The sequence below is a fragment of the Solanum stenotomum genome, unplaced genomic scaffold, assembly GCF_019186545.1.
Source record: "Solanum stenotomum isolate F172 unplaced genomic scaffold, ASM1918654v1 scaffold36331, whole genome shotgun sequence".
NCBI lineage: Eukaryota > Viridiplantae > Streptophyta > Magnoliopsida > Solanales > Solanaceae > Solanum > Solanum stenotomum.
The window spans coordinates 4,490-24,802 of record NW_026033873.1 but is presented as its reverse complement, the minus strand read 5'-3'; the positions used below and the strand labels follow the sequence as shown (position 1 = coordinate 24,802).

At 31.1% G+C, this 20,313-nt stretch overlaps 2 protein-coding genes across 4 annotated transcripts; both read right to left on the bottom strand.

Moving 5' to 3' along the window:
• Positions 1–4,116: 4,116 nt before the first annotated feature.
• Positions 4,117–13,116, bottom strand: LOC125852517 (transcription factor bHLH128-like). 3 transcript variants are annotated; one of them, XM_049532243.1, is made up of 6 exons: positions 12,597–13,116; positions 6,558–6,880; positions 5,819–5,956; positions 5,396–5,461; positions 4,853–4,972; positions 4,117–4,467 (listed from the first exon to the last, which is right to left on the bottom strand). In XM_049532243.1, the coding sequence occupies exons 1-6, from the start codon at positions 13,009–13,011 to the stop codon at positions 4,411–4,413; spliced, it is 1,119 nt and encodes a 372-aa protein (XP_049388200.1). In that variant the 5' UTR covers positions 13,012–13,116; the 3' UTR covers positions 4,117–4,410. The 3 variants fall into 3 exon arrangements, with proteins under 3 accessions (XP_049388200.1, XP_049388201.1, XP_049388202.1); XM_049532244.1 differs by having other exon boundaries at positions 4,853–4,921; XM_049532245.1 differs by having other exon boundaries at positions 4,853–4,921; positions 6,558–6,871.
• Positions 13,117–17,191: 4,075 nt separating this feature from the next.
• On the bottom strand, positions 17,192–18,561 carry LOC125852516 (uncharacterized). The gene is made up of 3 exons (XM_049532242.1): positions 18,222–18,561; positions 17,693–17,853; positions 17,192–17,404 (listed from the first exon to the last, which is right to left on the bottom strand). The coding sequence occupies exons 1-3, from the start codon at positions 18,544–18,546 to the stop codon at positions 17,192–17,194; spliced, it is 699 nt and encodes a 232-aa protein (XP_049388199.1). The 5' UTR covers positions 18,547–18,561.
• Positions 18,562–20,313: the final 1,752 nt, after the last annotated feature.

Below are 20,313 nucleotides of genomic sequence, written 5' to 3'. Positions count from 1 at the left end.
CAAGTTTATGATCATAAGATTTAAAGGACTACATACATCTTTAATTTAATATCACAAGAATCAAGTCTTTATTTCTTATACTTCGTGTCTAATCAAACTAAGACACTTAAATTGGGAAGAGAAAGTATATAGATTCATGAAGTATGAAAATAAATAATGAATGAATGGAACGTACCTCAATCTTAACTTATCAATCTTTTGTTATTCCTCAGTAGCTCAGCGATAGATCGGTCTATTGTTAACTGATTGATGGTAGATCCAAATCTTATATGTGGTACGAGCTGGTGTTGTCTGGTACATAAAGATGGGTGAGGAGATCAAACAATAATTCGAGTTGGAATAACATCATGTTATTTAAACTTATAAATTATTTAAATTATCATTTTATAGTTTTATTTGTACAGAAATTTCTATTATATATGAGGCCAAAATGTTTATAAAAATTTGGAATAACATCATGTTATTTAAAGTTTTGAAAAATAGATACTTTTTCAAATACCTAAATTATATTCATCTTATTAAGTAATTTGTGTCAATTTCTTTAAGAGGTTCTTTCTTATAGACTTTACACTACTTTTCTTATTAATAGTTATTTGTTTTCATTGATTTATTCTTCTTTTATTTGGGTTTGATGCACTTGAGCTGAGGTCTTTCGAAAACAATATATCTACCTCTACGAGCTAGTGTTAAGGTGTGCGTACACACTATCCTCTTCAGACCCCGCTAAGTAAGATTTTACTGGGTATGTTGTTATTACAAAATATATATATATATATATATATATATTCTAAAAGAATAATCTCTTTTTGATTAAAGAACGTGGATAAAATACATAAAGTATATTTAAAGTTGTGTCATATTTTTATTAGTACTAAAAAAATTTGGAATAATTCCCTTGCTATCTTTGTACCACATCGAATGAGTACATTAACAATTTAACATTTATATTTGGTAGAACGAAAGTTAAAGCTAAATGAATGTTTGGGCAGTGGCTTCTTTGGTTTCTGAGTGGTTGTGCAATTAATTGTGTTGAGCATATAAGGGTGTAAACATATGTGTAGGGGTGGGGGGTTGTAAAATAAAATAACAAGAATTACATAAGAAGATAATAATCAGAGACAAAACTATTAAAAAAAATTGGTATATCCAGAAATTAAAAACTAAATAAATAAAAAAGAATTAAAATGATTATTCATAAATTATTTCCTAGGAATTTTTGCAAAAAAAAAAATTGTAAGAAAATTCCCTTTTTCACGAATTTTTACTAAAAATTTCTCGGATATTTTTAGTATTTATTTGCAAGAAAATTCGCATGTAATTTACTTGCGAAATTCAAATCCCCAAGTAATTTACTTGGGGATTTTTATATTCGCGTGTAATAATTACCTACGAAGATATTTCCATCGGAAATTTTTTGGTAGAAAAAGTCGCAGGAAACCAAGTTATATGCGAATTTTCATACCCAGCTAATTCATAGTTTTCTTTTAATTAAATTAGGAAGAGGGGGTATATATATTCAGAGGATACAGAATTCCATGAAGTATGAAAATAAATTATGAATCAATGAAACTCACCTCAATCTTAACTTATTTAATCTCCTGTTGTTCCTTAGTAGCTCAGAATCCTATATGGCACACGGTGTTGTCTAGTACAGAGAGATGGGTGAGGAGATCAAACAATAATTAGAGTTGGCAATGGCTCAAACAGACTGGAAGGTGTATTGTATGAGTTCTGAATTAGTGCATTATTAATCTATTAATTACTGGTAGGTAAACAACAATTAGTGCTTTATTAATTAATGATAGTGCTTCATTCCTATTGATTGCTTTAGTAAAATCAACATCAACTTTATCCCTTGTCTTTAAGAATAATGTCTAATTATTCCATGATATAATATTAAAAAAAGACCCACGCGGATGTAGTCATTTTTTTAAAACAAAAAGAAACTCATATCGAATGTGTGACAATTAATAATGATGGAGGGTGGACCGAAGAGTACAGATCAGAAAAAAGGATTGACAAGCATTTTAGTCGAATCACACATCGGTATAGCCCAAATAGGAGAGGAACATGGAAAAAACCCTCAAATTTCGCAGTAAAATATATTCAGACCTTTGTCCAATAAATCAGCACATTCTGCTTTCACATCCTAGAGTATCGAATTCTAAATATATTCATCTAAATACATATAGTTTTATATTTGTTAGTTATACCAGTAGAGAGTTCATGCCATACATGGGGAAGAAGGGAAAATCGATTTTACAGATAAAAGTTTACAAATTTTTATCTGTGCTCGTTTGGATAGGCGATATGATTTTATGGTATGAAGTCATATTGATATGAAGTTGACGTTTTGATTGGACATGCAATGTTGACTTCTTAAATTGTATTTTGTTTTCCCTCATAAAACAGGAAAAATCCATCAGTTGTGAAAACCATCAAATTTCTTCAATTCGTATAAATTTGACCAAATGAGCAAACCATCATTCATATACAAGATATCGGAACATCCTAAAGCGCTGCATTGATGAATCAAACATATATTTATGTTCCTTTTATAAAATAAAGATGTTTGTGATTAAAAAAAATTCAAATACACATAATCTTCCTTTATGAGTTCTGCAGAGAATAGGAGAAAGCACAGAGCACTAAGGGAAAAGGTGAAAACACTCCATCAACTTTCCAATACATACACTTTTCTTTTTGACCCCAATTCTTCTCCGTGGGCCTGGCCGATGTCTGATTAAATTAGAATATAAAAAGATATTTAAATAGTTTTAAGACACATGTAAATCTAGTAAAGAATGTGAAGATGCCGTTGCTAAGACTAAGGGAACAATACGTTTAGAGTTGATGGTCAAAAACACATATATTTGTAAATTTGTGAGGTGTACTTATATTCAACAAGAAAAAAAAAATTGTAGTTGAGTTTATTTTGCAACTCTAACTTGTCATGGCAAAGAGACAGCCTCAGTGAAGAAAGTTTCCTATTTCTTTAATGTTAGTTAGAGAGTCTGTTATGAGACAACGACTAATGAAAGCAATAACAACGAAAAGAAAGAGTCAATTTCCTATGCAATCTTACCGAATGAGCAAATCATCATTCATAAATAAAATCTCGAAATATCCTAAAGCGCCGCATTATTGAATCACATATANTAATAATTCATATATCTAACAAGAGATGAATGGTAGTAGCAAGTTGCTTTTGGTGGTATCTGTAAAGTGGCTCACAACTATATTATTTGTCTTATTTTTTAAGGAAATGCACTCATAAAATCCCACAAAATTATATCTGAATGTTTAGTTTCATACTTAAACTATATACTTTCTTTGAGATTTGCTTAACATATAAAGGGATTTTATGGTTGGGGTATTGGGTCGAACATGATTGGGCTTAATGTTTTCTATTATATTTTATTTTTGGCTTAAAAATCAGATATCACGTCATTCAAAAGTGGACAGATGTATTATTTTTGAACTTGAATGACTTTTTGAGTGAAATAACAAAAAATTACTGACTTCTCAAATGACCTTATTCACCTATTTTTTCAATAGTTCAACAATGAACTTTTATTCAACTTAACTATTCAAGCTCAATTCATTTTACTTATCTTTCACAATGAAAGATTTGATTAATAGAACAAGTACAATAAAAAAAAATTACAAATTTAGGGCCCCATTTGGATATGCGATATGAAATCATATTGATGTGAAGTTGAAATTTTGTTTGGATATACGATACGAAATCACATTGATATAAAAAAAAATCCCCCAATTCTTATGCAATCTTACCGAATGAGCAAATCATCGTTCATAAACAAAATATCAAAATATCCTAAAGCACCGCATTGTTGAATCACATATATTCATGATATACATGGGTAAGAAGGGAAATATCGATTCTGTGGCTCAATACAAACGTTACATTAATTAAATGACTTTTTTTCACAGAAAATGATCAGTTCGATAAATAAAACACATGAAATCCTTGTAGAGTAGATTTACTTTTCTTCTTTTCAAATTGGAAATGGTCATTTCCCAAGAAGAACATAACAGAAAGCAAGAAAATGTCTTATCCACTCACGTTACATAAAAATGAAATAGAGAAAGTTGTTGTACAACATCATCAATTAGCTTTATGATCTTCAACCAAAATAAACTCAAAACTAAATTAAAAATGTAAATGTTAGATGGAAAAAAAAACTAGAAATAATCCAAAACAATCATATACGTAGTCTTCTAACTGGAAAAGGAAAAAAAAAACAAAAGAGAGTTTACTTTTTAGCTTTAAAAAACTAGTATGAAATTTACTTCCTTATGTACAAATTTGAGTTTCTAAGAGGCAAAATAATGGTGACAAAAATCCTTTTAAGTCAATCTTCAGCTAAAGTGCTTCCTTCCATTTTGTTATTGACTTGATTTCTTACATCCACATTTGCAGTTTTCAAGTTCTGTATTCAGATTCTGCATAAGAAAAAGAAAATGTGAAAAATATGTTTCTACTACTTCAATCACAGCTATAAAGGTGGGGCTAGAAGATTTATCATTTTTTTTGCAAAATATATTAGACACCATCTATCCCAAAAACATCAAGGTTATATTGTTCGGTTTGGTGTAAACATCAATTGAGAATATAAGATGTGTTGCTCGGGACAAAATTGTTGTACTAGTGTCTGATCCTCCAAAAATGCATAGCTTTTGGAGGATCTAATCTAACACGCCCAACAGTATCATTGAAGAGTCTGAGCAACATAGAGTATAAGTATTTTAATTTTGTACCTAGGTGCATGCAACATGATAGATTACGTAAAGCTGCAAAGCAGTAAGGTTGATCAATTTATTCACCCACCTGAACCTGATCTTGAAGGGTTCGAATGTGCTGCACTGCTAGATCCAGCATGTCAGCATAGCTCGTTTGCTGCAAAAACAAACAAGGAAATATTGTTAATATTGGAGTGTAGCTCGTTTGCTGCGATAAAATTTGCAGCTCAACCATGTTCCAATAAGTGCAAATTGAGAAAATATTGTGAAGTGGAACATACGAAAAGAAAGCATACAATCAAGATTACTGAAAGACTAGTTTTTTGTTTACACAAAATCTATACATATTCAATAAATTGATGAATAACAGCATTTTAGCACGCCAAGTAACAATTATCCAATTGAATAGCACGCCACTTCCAATAGCTAATTTTCTTTGTTCCAAGCAAACATGATTACAGAGTTATAGTATATGAAGCACTTCATAGATAGCTATAATTTATAATTGCAGAGCTATACTGCAATTTCGGCTTAAAACTTAATGACACTCATCCCCCTCCAACACCATAAAGACATTTCTCGTGATACTCTTCTCTCACACAAAAGTTAATGTGAAATGAGCAAACTATACCTTGTCCATGTTTGGAACAAGATCTTGTAACTTCTTTAGTTTCCCACTAATTCTGGTTCTTCTTTCCTGCATAAGAAAAGAAAAGAAAAGAAAAGAAAAGAATGTTCATTATCACGTATTAGAAAAAACAAAACATAGCTATGATGATCCAAATTTTGAGGAAAAGTATTTCAAATGCCGCAACTACTACATGTTGATAACTACATCTAGTGTTACATAATGGAAAAATTGCCATTTAAAATCAGTGGCTGGACAAGTTGCATCAGCTTCAGATAGTATCTTGAACTTCATTCTCAATCAAAGCCATATAAATTGAAATGGAGCAAGGGAAAAATAACTTGATAAAGTTCAATTGGATTTTTATTTCTTTGTTCATTATAAGGGCCAAGAGTAAAGGAATGACTTAAGAAATATGAAGATCACCCTTTCTGCAATGCTGCGAGGATGAGTAGCACAACCACGCTTGGCACGAATTTTGCAAGGAACAGAATCCTCGGGGATGTGGAGCAATCTATCCATAGATGCCATTTCTAGTGCTGTCTGAGACAAGCCAAACTGAAACTGAAAATGATTCAAAAATGTAAAACATCAGTTCATCCTCTCACAAGAAACAAAAATGCAGTTTTCATCAATATTTGCGAGAGTTGCACACGAGAAACATGATTGAGTATGCCAACATGGATTATTTTGTCTGTTTTATTTTACATTCTTCTGCAGAAAGAAAACAAACACATTCAGAATGTAGTAGTAAGGTTGTTAAGGGGAAAAATGCAGAGGAAGTATATCTATCGCCGTTGACATGTTGAAAACGCAGACGTCAAACAGTGAAGGTTTATGTGTTTTCTGATAGTGACTGTCAAGTTCATATTAGCTGGAAGAAAGAAGAAAGGTAGGGAATTAGGAATAAAAGAATGCAAGAGAAAAAACAAATCGTCAGCTTTTTGAAAGGTCACCAAATCAAAGCACAAGACATTTTTTCATCTAGAAGGCTAACATCATTAAAATGACATCTCATTTTTTCACATAAATGTTGTTAAAGTTAGGCATATCACATGCACAACTCCAGAATTCAGGATAAAGAAAACATGACCCTTGAACACTTGCAACTAAAAATACAATTTCTCCAGAGAAACATACTTTCACAAAGTTTCAGTTATATTACCTGAGTTTCCCCATCATCAAGCCCATTGACCATGTCATTGCTAATCTGCTTGGCTCGTTTGCTAGGTGTGACAGAGAACATTATAGAGTTGTTATCTTCCCAAGAACCCATTGCGAAACTACTTGCACTGGCATAAGAATGTGTTGACTTTCTGTGGCCATTGGCTATACTGGTCCCTTCAATATCCTCATTTTCCTCTGCTATTTGAGAGAGAGCTTCTTGCCTAGTGAAGCTGAGCTGAGAGTTCAGCCTTGTTATTCCCCGGCCACTATCTCCACCGCCTTTTGAGTTATAGCTTCCTCTCCCCATTGAAACTGAAAATCCTAACGTCAAGTCAAACTAGAATTATATTACGAGTTATGGTAACAAGGTCTTTTTTACCAAATTAAAATCTTTACAATATATTAGATATGAATCTTTTCGTGGGTGTGACTCAAAAATGTCACCACAAAAGCTGATAGTTCTAGTGTGACCCTTGTAGTCTCCATGGAAAAGTATTTGGTTTCACTTGGCTCTATATATTAAGATCTTCTTTGACAAAATTAAAGGATATTACAGACATAACATAAAGAGATTCTCTTTTCCACATCAAATTGTTCGACTTTCATTCGATAACTAAATAGAAGTCTTTGTTTGACTAGGTATGAATATTACCTATGTTGCTCGGACTCTTTCAAAATGTGGACGGGTGCATGTCGGATCCTCCAAAAATAGTGTATTTTTGAAGGATCCCACACGGGTGCGCATCATTTTTGGAGAGTCCGAGCAACTTAGAATATTACTACTCAAACAAAAGATAAAACCAACGACAACAAGATATACACAGACCTTACCCTACCTTGTTAGGTAGAGAGGTTGTTTCCGGTAGACCCTCGGCTCAAAACAACTGATCTACTAAAGCTCCATTTCATGGGATATATGGGGAAAAAATTACATAGTGTTTTATCTTTGTTAGGAACTGAACCTAGGACCTTATGGTGCTTAAACCCCTTCATTTGACCACTAGACAGAACAGAATATGAACAGTAAAAGTAAAAGTCTTAGATTTAATTAATTTTTTTATATAAGTCATCATTTAAATTTTATCACTATTTTCAGAAGTTGTGAAAATATAACCTTTGAAACTAACAAAACATTTAAGTTTGTTTAATGTCTACAAAATTTAAGATCATAATCAAGTCATTTCTTATAAGATTTTCAATTTACTATCTAGAAGGTTCATAAATTACAAGAACAAATAAAAATAGGATCATCTGCTAAACAGTTGACCATAAAAGTTTCAGAAAATATCTTAGAAGGGGAGAAAAAGGAGTCTGGTAAAAAAACATCAATTATTCAAGTTACCTTTCTCAAAAAAAAAAAAACATCAATTATTGTAAAACTAGTAAAGCACTCAAAAACATTGGGCTGGTTTTAGGTGGCGGCTAAGATATAAATTATATATATATATGATGATAATAATGGATAGAGCAAGTGGGAATAACGGGTCAAGTAAATACCCATGCACGTGATAACTCACCAGTCATGGAATTTTAGGAGCTGTTTGGTGAATGCATCTTGACCTCAAAATAAGTAAAAATGGATTCAAAGAATCGTAGGCACAATCACCATCAATTAAATAAAGGGACAAAACCCCTTCCCTTTTCTTTAATTCATTATTTTATTGGCTAGTTGGTACTTTAGTAGAATTTTATATAATGTCAACTTGCTATTTGAAAGTTTGGACCCCACCAAAAAAAATGCTCACTTCCTCCAATAAGGAGCTTCTTGATAAGATTATGATTAAGGAAACAAGAAAATAATAATATCTATATTGCTCATTGGGGCCCAAGTGACAACTTGTTCTATAAAGCTACTTAATAATTCGAAAATGGCAACTTATATCTCTACTTGTACAATACTCGTATAAAATACAAAGACCACAAAACATTTTTTGGCCCCTAAAAGTTCTTCAATTTTGTCTATTACATTACTATACAGTTATACAATTTTTGTATCTTGATATTTCGTTAAAAATATTTTTCTTACGACCTTACTTCAAATAACTTTTTTTAGCCTAAAGTTTCACTATCCCACAAAGGCAGGGGTAAAGTCTGGTACATCTTATCCTCCCTAGACCTTATTTGTGGAATTACACTTATATGTTTTTGTTGTTATTATTATTATTATTGGAATAAATTTAAAAGAAAATGGAGCTACATAAAATGAAACAAAACGAGTAATATGTCCCAAGTTGTACTTGTTTAATTTATTTATTTATTACTATTTTATTTGGGTTGAAGAAGAGAAAACTACAACATAACTAATGGAATAGACTCGTGCTCAAGAAGCACACCAACCTCTAATGTATCAATTTCTACAAGTGGAAAAAATGAATAAAGGAACCCCAACACCACTTTATTGACTCATTCAAGTTTGTGTGACATAATGAACATGACTTAGTTCATACACACATTATTTAAGAAACTAATACAACGATTAAAGGTCTAATAGTAGACCTAAACCTAACCTAGAGTAGATTATAATTATTAAAAAAAATTAATAGAGAATAAATTGCCTTATTTCGAGGTCAAAACATACACACATTGTATGTCCTATTCCAAATCAACATATATTGTTGGCAAAAAATCATAGATTAAACCACATTTTTAGATGAAAGCAGAATCTATTTCTATATTGCTCGGATTCTTCAAAAATGTAGAAGGGTATGTGTCAGATCTTTAAAATAGTACATTTTTAAAGAATCTGACACGGATACAACAACAATTTTGAAAGTTCAAGCAACTTAATTAAATCGACCAAAACGAGTTGTAGAGTTTTTGATAGTTGACAATAAAAGCATAGCCTTTCTGTCTCCCCACCTCATATCAAATTAATTCACACAAGTAGTATCATTCCTTCTCCCTTCCCTGCTTCTAAGGATCTAGGCACCATTAATTATATTAATACAAAGGTCAAATATTTTTTTAAAATCGAAAACAACAAGGATCAGTGATGCATGATTCACAATTCAAAGGATAATGAATTCATCTTTCTGATCTTCTCCACTTGAATATCAAAAATTTTATCTGAGGCAAAATTTCATGATCTACACTTAACACATCACACGTTATACTTTTACCACTAAGATCAAACCCCTTACTCCTTAGACTAAAAAGAATTAAAATTTGACTCTTATAACATTTCTATTCCAATAAGACCTACATACATTTCAGCCTATCTAAACTCTACTAGTAAAAATTTACTTTGTAATTGTTAGGTATGTTGTTGTATGTGTTGACATGAGGTAACAAATACTCTTATATAATTAACTAGATATGTAATTAATTAGATACATGCAAGTTGGTTTAAATAATAATAGTTATAAAAAAACTAAAAGGTAACAAATTTGTTTGATATATAAACTTAGATGTATCGTGTCAGGGTCTATTGAAAACAACTTTTTTAAGTTTTGCACACACTTTATCGTCCTCAAACCTCACAATTATACTGAATATATTATTGTTTATAAGCTCAAGAGTGTCAAATTGCACAAGTTGCATCTAACTCCCTTCTACCCCCACCCCAAACCAACCCCCAAATCCTACCTCCAAAAACTTTTTTAAAAAAATATTAATTAGTGCTAATGAGATTCTATCTTAAAGAAGGATCCAACATGATTAATGAGTAATTAATTAATACCAGTGGTTTCATTAGCCAAATGTTGTGGGCGATTGGAAACTTAGCAGACACACATGCATTCACTTTCCCCAAATGTGGAACCCACCTTTACATGTCACTAAGAGTTGAGACAGGATTAAGAAATACTGACAATTAGCTCCACTAATCTCCTAATTTGCCCTATTGATGGATAAGTTATTTTGTTTAAGAAAAAGCAATAATAATTTGCGGCTGCTTACGTTATATACCTTCTAATTTAGGAAACTAATTCCATTTACTCTAAGCTAACCCAAGATTGTTCCCCTCTACTTTTTATACTAATTAACTATATTTGAAGTATATAACTTTCGAATTCTAAATCATTAAGTTGGTTGTAAACAAGAATTTATTTATGTTAAATGAATTTTTCAAGATAAATATATAATTTTGGCCAAAACTATCAGGTTCTTTTTTATATGTTTCAGAAATAATGACATGTTTTTAATCTGAAGCTTTTATGGTATACACGTCTTATAAAAGTCACATATATGTTTTGGGATGTTTAAGACCAAAACTTTTAGAAGTATTTACTTTTTTTTCAAAAGTTTGTACAAAATCAAATTATGACACATAAATTGGAACGGATGAATTAGCAAAATCATTTCTTTGTTTTTTCCTAAAATGAATAATACTTATAAATAACTTCAACTTGCCAAACGAATGATAATCGGGACTAGATGGAGTATAATCCTTGAATTGTACTATGGATTCAATTTACAAACACGAACTACTGAAGTCTAAAATCTGGTTTTGACATCTTTGTCAAGATTGGAAAGTTTTGTTGGAAATTGTAGAAGGTAGACAGATAAAAAAAAATCGAACTGTTTTTAAAATGTTTTATTTAAGTCAAGAGTCTATGGGAAACAGTCCTTTAATTTCTACAAAATAGACATAAAATATATGTACACTCTGTTCTTTCGAGACTTCGAGACTTCAGTTATAAAATTATGTTAAGTATGTTATTGTTATTATCGTAGACAGATACAAAGAATAGACACAAAAATGACACTCACCATAGGAAAAGTAGAACTAGCTAAACTTTTGGTCGATATGATATATTTTTTATGTTCCATTTTATGTGAGATGATTCAATATTTGATGGACACATAATTTTAAAAAAATTAAAAATAAATTTTTTACATATTTAAAAATTACTTGATATGTACTATAATTTCAATAATTCATAATTCAAAATATTTAAAGGATTCCTTTTTAACTCACCAATTTAGTAACTACATGAAGTGAGACAAATGAAGTACTTCTAAGTTTAAATGTTAAAGTACTAATCATATGGAAGGAAAGAAAAAAAAATTAAAAAAATTTGCAAGTTGTAAGGAGGTATTAAAGATTCTTTGAGTACTAAGTATATCTTTAACATATGCATAGCTCTCTTTTAATCTTTTGGTAATTCTTTTTAGCAACTTGTTGTATGTAATTAGATAAGACAAATTCAATAACTCTAAGCATCTTTCCCCACTAACTCTTTTATGTGTCCTTTTTTGAGTAATTAATTATGTTTAAGTGCTCAACTAGTCAGTTAATAACGTCTAATTGTGACATAAGTAAATCTTACTTTTGTACTCTAATCTCATGACAATTCATTAAGAAGTTAATGTAGTCCAATGATAATCAATATAAGTTAATCCTCCATTAATTGGTTCTATCTGCAAGAAACCTACTTTCTCTTTTCATCTATAGCTAATTACAATTTTTTTTCAAAGGTAGCTCGATGCACTAATTAAGCTTCTATTATGTCAGGGTCACAAGAGTTTATTACGCGTAATTTTACCTTGCATTTCTGTAATAGATTATTTCCACAACTTGAACTCATGAACTCGTGGTTCTAATTTATCCATCGTCAAATTTTAATCATTTACTACACAACTAGCATCTTAACTGAATTTGACTAGTATAAAACTAAGGCCGTCTTGTACGACACTCTTATATGTTTAGTCTATTTCAACAAAATTGAATTTTTTGAATTTCAAACTTCTCATTTCATCCTTAGTAATGTGATATACTCGAATAACTATGGAATTGTCCTAACATGTTTAAGCATGGAAAAAGAAAAAAATATTTCTTTCTTAAATTTTGTTTCTAGAAGATATAACCAAAGGAATACTTAAAAATGTAAAACACATTTCAAAGTTTGTAAATTTATGCAAAGTTGGTTGTGATTAGTCAATTAGCAAAGTCTGCTCTGATTGGTTAAAAAGTTACCAAAAGCTGAAGACTTTAGCAGGGAAAAAAAAAAAAGCAAACAGAAAGGAATCATATACAGGAAGGTCAAATTCGTCATTTCACATTTCAATTAGGAAAAAAGGAAAGTTGAAAACTTACCAGTATCACCTGCAGCAGTAGCAAGTTGATTAAGAAACCTCGCCGGTGAGCTACTATGTCGAACCAACGGCGTGGTTGAAGTAGTCGGTAAACCTCCGCCGCCGCCGCCGATTGTTAAGTCGTTGAAACCAATTGACCTCTGTAAATTCGATTGTTCCTTCGCTTTGCTTGTAGATTCAGAATTTAACGAATTAGATGCTAAATTGGACGGGAAAAACCGTGAAGGACCAAGGTTTGAGTGATGAGATCCATGAGAAGCGAACTCGTGATTACCGTTAACGACGGATTCAACTGCTGTAGTTAAAAATGATCCCGGAGCTGAACCGTAGCGAGTGAGACCACCGCCGCCGCCAGCGGTGGTGCTGGTGTGGCTCATTGAACCTTGTGATGAAGAAGATGTTGATGATGGATACATTTGAGAATTGTTTTGAATTGGATTGTTAAGATTTGGAGGTTGAGAACTTAATAGAGAGAGACGTGGGTGGGTGGGGTGAAGGGGTAAGAGGGAAGAGCAAGTTGGGAATTAAAAAAATGAAAAAGTGCTACACTAGTTTGATGAAAAGTCTTGTGAGAAAGAGAGTGGATCAGCCAATGGGGTTTTGTTGTTTTTGTGATTTTGTCTTTACCTTTTTTTTAATAGAAAATTAATATACAATGTGTACTACATCCTATCCTACTAAATTATTATATTTATAATTTATCTATTTCAATTTATGTGACACGTTGTCGTTATTAGATTATGTTGTGAATTATTATTTTTATCTAGAGTGTAAGTTAATAACGTAATTAATGAAAAATGATGCATGAATTATTTCAAAGAGAGGAAGTTTTAAGTATTTTGAATTCATAATTCAAGAGAACGAGAACGAAGAGATGGATCACGATGTGGTATGTTTTGTGTGATAAGAGTATGTAGTAGAGTTTTAAAGGTAAGTTACAGAGCAGTGGTTAGATCGACATTGTTGTATTGGGAAGAGGGGTGACTAGCTAGTCAAGAATATACCCACGTTTAGAAGAGTGGTCGTGTGGGCATACTATGAGGAATATGATTAGGAATAAAGTTATACGGAGAAAGATGGGGTGTGGGCATACTTGAGGGATATGATTAGGAATAAAGTTATATGGGGGAAATATGTGAATGGCTTTTGTGACAACCAAAATGAGAGAAATGAGATTGAGATGGTTCGAACATGTGAAAATGGAGTGTGCAGATATGTTGGGTAGGTGGTATGAGAAGTGGATGTAAAAGTAGGTTGAAAAAGAACTAAAGGGAGGTGATCATAGCTAGTACCAAGATAGAAAAGTTTGGAGATCGAAGATTAAGATAGAAAGTTAGTAGATATTCAAGTATATATTGTGGTACTATACGTATGGGAGAGAGGTGGGGCCAGTCTTCTTTTTCCCTCTTCTCACTTTTAGTTATAGTGTTTAATAATCATCATGTAGTTTCTTATTCTTTTAGGTGTATACTATCGATCTCTTACTACATTTGCTTGTATCTTCCTATTCAGTTGTCATATTTTCTTGTCATCCAGCTTTGATCATAATATTCATTTTGTAACGAAGATCTATTCATACAATCTACTCTCCACAGTCCACAGACACATACTTTGCCTAATTAACCGACCCCTTCCTCTTCTACATTGGTTGTTTCATTTGGCGGGTCCTCACCGGGTCGATCCGAACAGGTGCAGGCCTGACCCTGCCTCAATCCATATTGCTCAACTTGCTGCTCAATGTGGTGTGCCAAAGCATCATGTACAATGCATGTGAAGCAATACTATATAGTACTATACTAGCAATTGCACGTATATATACTCAAGTCACGAGAAGTTTGTTGTATTCCACAAGGATTTGTAGAAATAGTATTATAGTAATTATCTTTTTATTAATGATTTAAATATTTATAAGACATATAAAAAGCTAGTGATTAAAAAAATTATTTAACATTTGAAATTTGAAAGATGTCTCATAAATTAATACGAAGAGAGTATTATAGTGTCGATGTTATGATATTATTGGTCGAGAAATGAATTGGTCCCATTAATTAAGTGTTTTGATGGCATATATACAAGTAGGTTAATAAGTGTGCATGCATATTGCTACTTTACAAAGAGGGAAGTATATATTAAATTAAAAGGAGTAATAAACAAAGCTAATTTAGTCAAATAATCCTTTAATTAATATTGTGTACAAAATAAAATATGACAAATAAAGTGGATTAGAGAAAGTATAACTTTTGTGATTTAAGAATATTCTATTTAATATAAGTAATATAAAGTCACTAAACTATTTTTCATTATTAAAAAAATCATCATTTGTAAATTTTAGGATTCTACTAATAATTATATATGACACTTTGATTACTTCCTTGATAAATAATTAGAAGATTAATTATCTTTTATTTTTTCATATTGAATAGTTCTTTCTTTTTCATGTTCATATGCACTTCTCCTAGAACATAGTATGTCCAGTGTATTATATTTGTATTGACCATATCAAGTATTTTTATTATTATTTTTAGGTATTGACATTTCCTAGTGTGAAAATTATTATTTTTTCTGAAAAATTATTTATTCGTCTATCTCAAAAAGTCCTATGCTTACCTTATTTGAACACTAATATTTTTTTTTATACATAAATTTAAACACTATAGTTTATAATTTAGAAAAAAGTATACTCCAGAAAGTCATATGCTAACTTTATTTGAAGTTTTGAACCTTAAATACTCAATTACCAAACCTCAATAGGCCAAACATACCCTTACTCTCATAAATATGCCCACAGAGATTAGAAAAGAAGAAGAAAAAAAAAATATTAATTGCTTATCATAGAAACTTACTAATTCTAGCTTATATTATTGGTAAAAAGAATATCCTTCATTTAAATCTTCTTGTTTCATTCAAATAAAAAAAAATAGAATATTCTATATTATAAGTACAAACCATTCTTTTACAAATCCGAGTTCAATGACTAGACGATTTAAAATTTTAAAAATCAAATCATCCAAGTTGTACCCTTATATATTTTTATTTTTGGAATGTCTGACTGTTATCACAATTTTCTGACTCTTACGTCGGTTGAATAGCTATATTGTACAAATAAGGGTTCTAAATTACACAAATTTCAACCCTTTTCCCACTATTTTCTCTTAATAATAATTTATTTCAACTCTCACATCGATTCAACAACTAGATGCATGTATATGACCTAATTAAGTGTACTAAAAATTGCACAAGTTGCACCCTTTTCCCTTTAAGAATATGACTACTATAATTGTAAGGTTATAATTTTTTTAATAAAAGAAGGTTTTAATTTTTTTATTTTTTTATTCCCACCTCGAATGAATATATGGATGATAGGCAAACTAGGGTTCAATTATATTAATTTACAAGTTGCTTATAACTTCCTCCCTTTTTCCCACATAATTACAAAAGAAATCAATCTTTTATATATAAAAAGTTCATATTTAAGATTATATATTAGGTTAAAACAATGGATATTATATCCACATAATTAATTAACGTGAGTGGTTTTGATTAATATGTGATGTTCAAGGTGAGTCAGGATTTTAATTTTATGAGTTTAAAATTATAGAATAACGACTTCAAGTAATAATAATTGAGCTTTAAATCTAATATGAATATATATTTAATGAAGTTCTTCACACAAATGCATCATTTATACAAAAACTATTGGGTTCAATTGAATCGTATTTAAACTTCTAGCTCCATCCCTCCGCAGTGTATAAGTTTTGTTTTATGAAAGTAAGTAAAGATCCATTGAGTCACATAAAAAAAGAAGAGTAAAGGGTCAAAACACAACTATAGTATTTTGATTTTTTTGAGTTTTATATCTGAACTATCCGATGTGCAAGTTTTTCATCTAAACTATCATCAACTATTTATCAAAACAAACCACAACTATCAGTTGCTCCCGAACGATGATGATATATAGAAAAGAGATTCAAACTAAGTGATAGTTCAAATAGAAAACTAGCATATAAATAGTTCAGGTATAAAATTCAAAAAAATGAAATATTTTAAATCATATAAGTATTTTTTATCCTAAACTCTAAAAATAAGAATTACATTTCAAAAGCTTGTTATTAATTTATCATATAGTTTTAATTGGCCAATAAGAAAAGTTTCCTCTGATTGGTCACTAAAAGTCTACCAAAAGCTAAAAAAAAAATTGCAGGGAAAAAAGCAAACAAAGGGAATGGAATCAAAGGCCAAACAGGTTCTTAATATATATGGACCAGCTCTTTATTCATTCAGTGGGCAATAAACTGCACAGTTTTGACAATTTATGCCACTTGGGGTACCAACCTGACATATAGTTTATTCACGCTCGATATTTATATATTTTATTACAAGAATCCTAAATTAAAATAAAAATATGCACAAGATCAAGAACTATCGATTGATGTTGGACCAATACTTAATATGAGCTAATTTTTCATGTTCAATCTGCTTTTTGGGAAATTTTTAATATGAATTTTTACTTGTTCAGATAACTTAAAGTTTCTATCAATTGATTATATATATATATATGTATATACCTAAAAACAAGATAAAATTCTAGTTGTATCTCTAGTAAGTTGATTTTTTGTATTGATCCAATTCTTGTTGAAGTATTTCAATTTGTTTATCTTTCTCAACAACACTATCCATCAATCTTTTATTTTCTTCTTTCAATTCTTCAAATTGACAAACAATTTCTTCAATTTGTGCTTCAATTGCTTCATCACTCAACTCAAAAGCACTTTCAACAACTCTAACAACTCTCCATAAGCTAACAACAAACTCATAGCACTTTCAATTTGTGAAGTTTGATCATTTCTCTGCTGGCCTGTCTACTCTTCAAACTCATAGTCTTCACCGTGGTCATTTAGTGTTCCTGATTCATCAAACTTGACATGCATACTTTCCTCAACACAAAGGGTTCTTTTGTTGAACACTTTGTATGCCTTGCTTGTCGATGAATAACCGACAAATATTGCCACGCCCCGAGCCTACACCTTGGGCGGGACCGGCACCCGGAGACCATNCACTTTCAACAACTCTAACAACTCTCCATAAGGTAACAACAACAAGTAATCCTCCTCCATTTTTTTCCAAATAAGCTTCCAAAAATAATGCCACCATAACCACTATGCCATCTAGCAAGTACCCTGGTCTTCGAAAAAACGTGCACCCTAGACCTACAATAAGGCCTACACTCTTCAGAAATAGCAATCCCAAGATCCCTATACCTGTTCGAAGAATAGAAAGATGGAATTGAATTAAAGCTTTGAAGTAAAAAATAATATCTTTAGTAGAAATGTTGTATGTATTTATAAGGGCCAACAACAAGGAAAATCAAGAAGAAGAAAGAAGAAAAGTAACTAAAATTTAAATACAATTGTAAATTGTGATTTGTGACTATGTTTTAAATAGCACAATTTTCAAGTTAGGAAACAACAAAGCTACATATATCTCTATCGTAAAAAACAGCTATATAATTCGTCCCTAAATAGTTTGTAACTAATAAGATCAAAATATAAAGGCTTTCAAACTCATTTTTTCCCCTTTGATACAATAAAATGTTACTTCATATATAGTACAAACTATCTAATATTACCTGCCCAATGGTACCAAACCTCTACCGTTTCTTGATTTATCGCGTTCCGATTTTGCGGGCAGGATATCAAAGATGAAGAGAGATCAAGACTTGTGAAAACAAGATCGATTATGAGTAACACAATGGTGAAAATTCTAAGAGGTGTGGATTCTAAAAACTTTGTTAAATTTGTTCTCCATTGTTGTTTTGTTGGTTGTTGTGAAGGATTCATGATAAAGAAATTCCATCTTTGCTTTTTGTGCCAATTTTTTATGAGATTTTGAATTGATATTTCAACACTTTGGATTTGTGTAGAATTTGATGGTTGAATTTCTTGAGAGTTCATTGATGATTTTTATTTTTTTTTGGTAATATAATCTCTTTTTTTTAGTTGTTGTGTATTTGATAATCGAAAATTTTCAATTTAATAATAAGAGTCGTTTGAGAGAGGCACGTGAAATGCAAGGCTTAGATTTTTCATGCAAGCTTTGATTTGGAGTCACGTTATTAGTTTTAGCTACTTCTTAGGGTGTATTTGGTTGAAGAAAAATATTGTTTGCGTTTTGGTACGTAACAAAAAATATTGTCCCAAAAATATTAGTGTATAATTAATTTTGGCAAACACTAAGTGTGGATCGATGGAGGATTGGAGGGTGGGTGGTAAAGTGTTGGGCCGTAGGGGCACTATGGGGTGGGATAGCTTGTGCTGGAAGGCGGAGAGCAAACAATCAATGTGGAATGTCATTTGTGAATTTTGTTTTTTCTTTTCTTTGTGCATTGGACTAATATTTTTTTTAGAGAAAGTATTTTTCAAAAAATTTGAATCAAAGATGGAATTTTTTTTTTCTCCATGCCAAACACACCCTTGATTTGGTTTCTTCTATTTCAGTTGGAAATGCGTTAAGGATCGTGAAGCTGCCCAAGTTGTTTCATACTTCTATGGCTTAATGTAAGAAAAGTTGGTGCCAAAATTAAAAAGAACAATTAAATGTGATGTCATAGGTAGGTTTTGGCATCGTAATACGTAACTAAAAATTCACTTCTTAAAACTATATCATCATTTACAAAATTAAATAACTCTGCACTTAATGATGAGTTCTCACATCGATAGAAAGATCGATGAATACATTCTTTTTTTTTTTACCATCCTAACGTCTCATAATTGTTAAGGTTCTGCGATGTGCGCATTTTATCAGGATGATATATTGTGATGGTGTGATGTATTTGTGTTGGTGGCAATGGCAGAGCTACCTTATGCAAAGAGGTGTGAATTAACACCCGTTCTCATGTTGAGAATTCCCACATCGATAGCTAGAGATGTGAATATTGGGGTTTGTTACAATCATGTCATCTCGTATTGGGCTTGCTTAGTCAGAATTGGACATTGGAATGTTGATGGGCTTGGCCCAAAAAGATTTTGGCAACAACAAACCTTACCATCTCAAGAAGATGAAAATTGACATGACAAGTTGTAGGAAAGCAAAACAACATTTGAGAAAATTACTAAATTTTATCAAATTTGAATTACATTAGGTGTGCAATTTTTCTACTAAAGTGATGGATTAAGATGTATACAGGAGGGGAGCCGCTTCCGAATACATCGCAACTTTCCAATCTATGAAGAAAGTAAATATATTTTTTAATATAAATTATAAAATTTTTAAAATATAAATTATACTCAAAACAAGTAAATTAATAACATATTTATCAAGTGTTGTTGTTGGATAGGTTTGAAGAAGAAGACAAGAGAAAAATACTTCAAGTTACTTTTGATGGGCAATCAATCTTTTTTAATTCATGCGTTTGCAATAGAAAGTTTGAGGCTGATAACTCAACTTTCTTCTTGATTGGCATATTTTTACATTATTTAAGCATCCTCATTTGTAATGTCATCATGGAGTGTATTACAAACTCTGTGGTGATCAGAAAATACTTAGTTCTCTCTAGCTCTTATTTTCTTCATGCTTGTTAGGTAATAGACACTTCATTAGGATTAGTAAGGTAAGGCCTAGCCCCCCTTGCTTGCACTTATCCCTATTGATATTTTTTATGTTTAATAAAAGGCCACTAGACACTATCTAGTGGTAAATTTGCGGAAAAAAAAAAAAAAAAA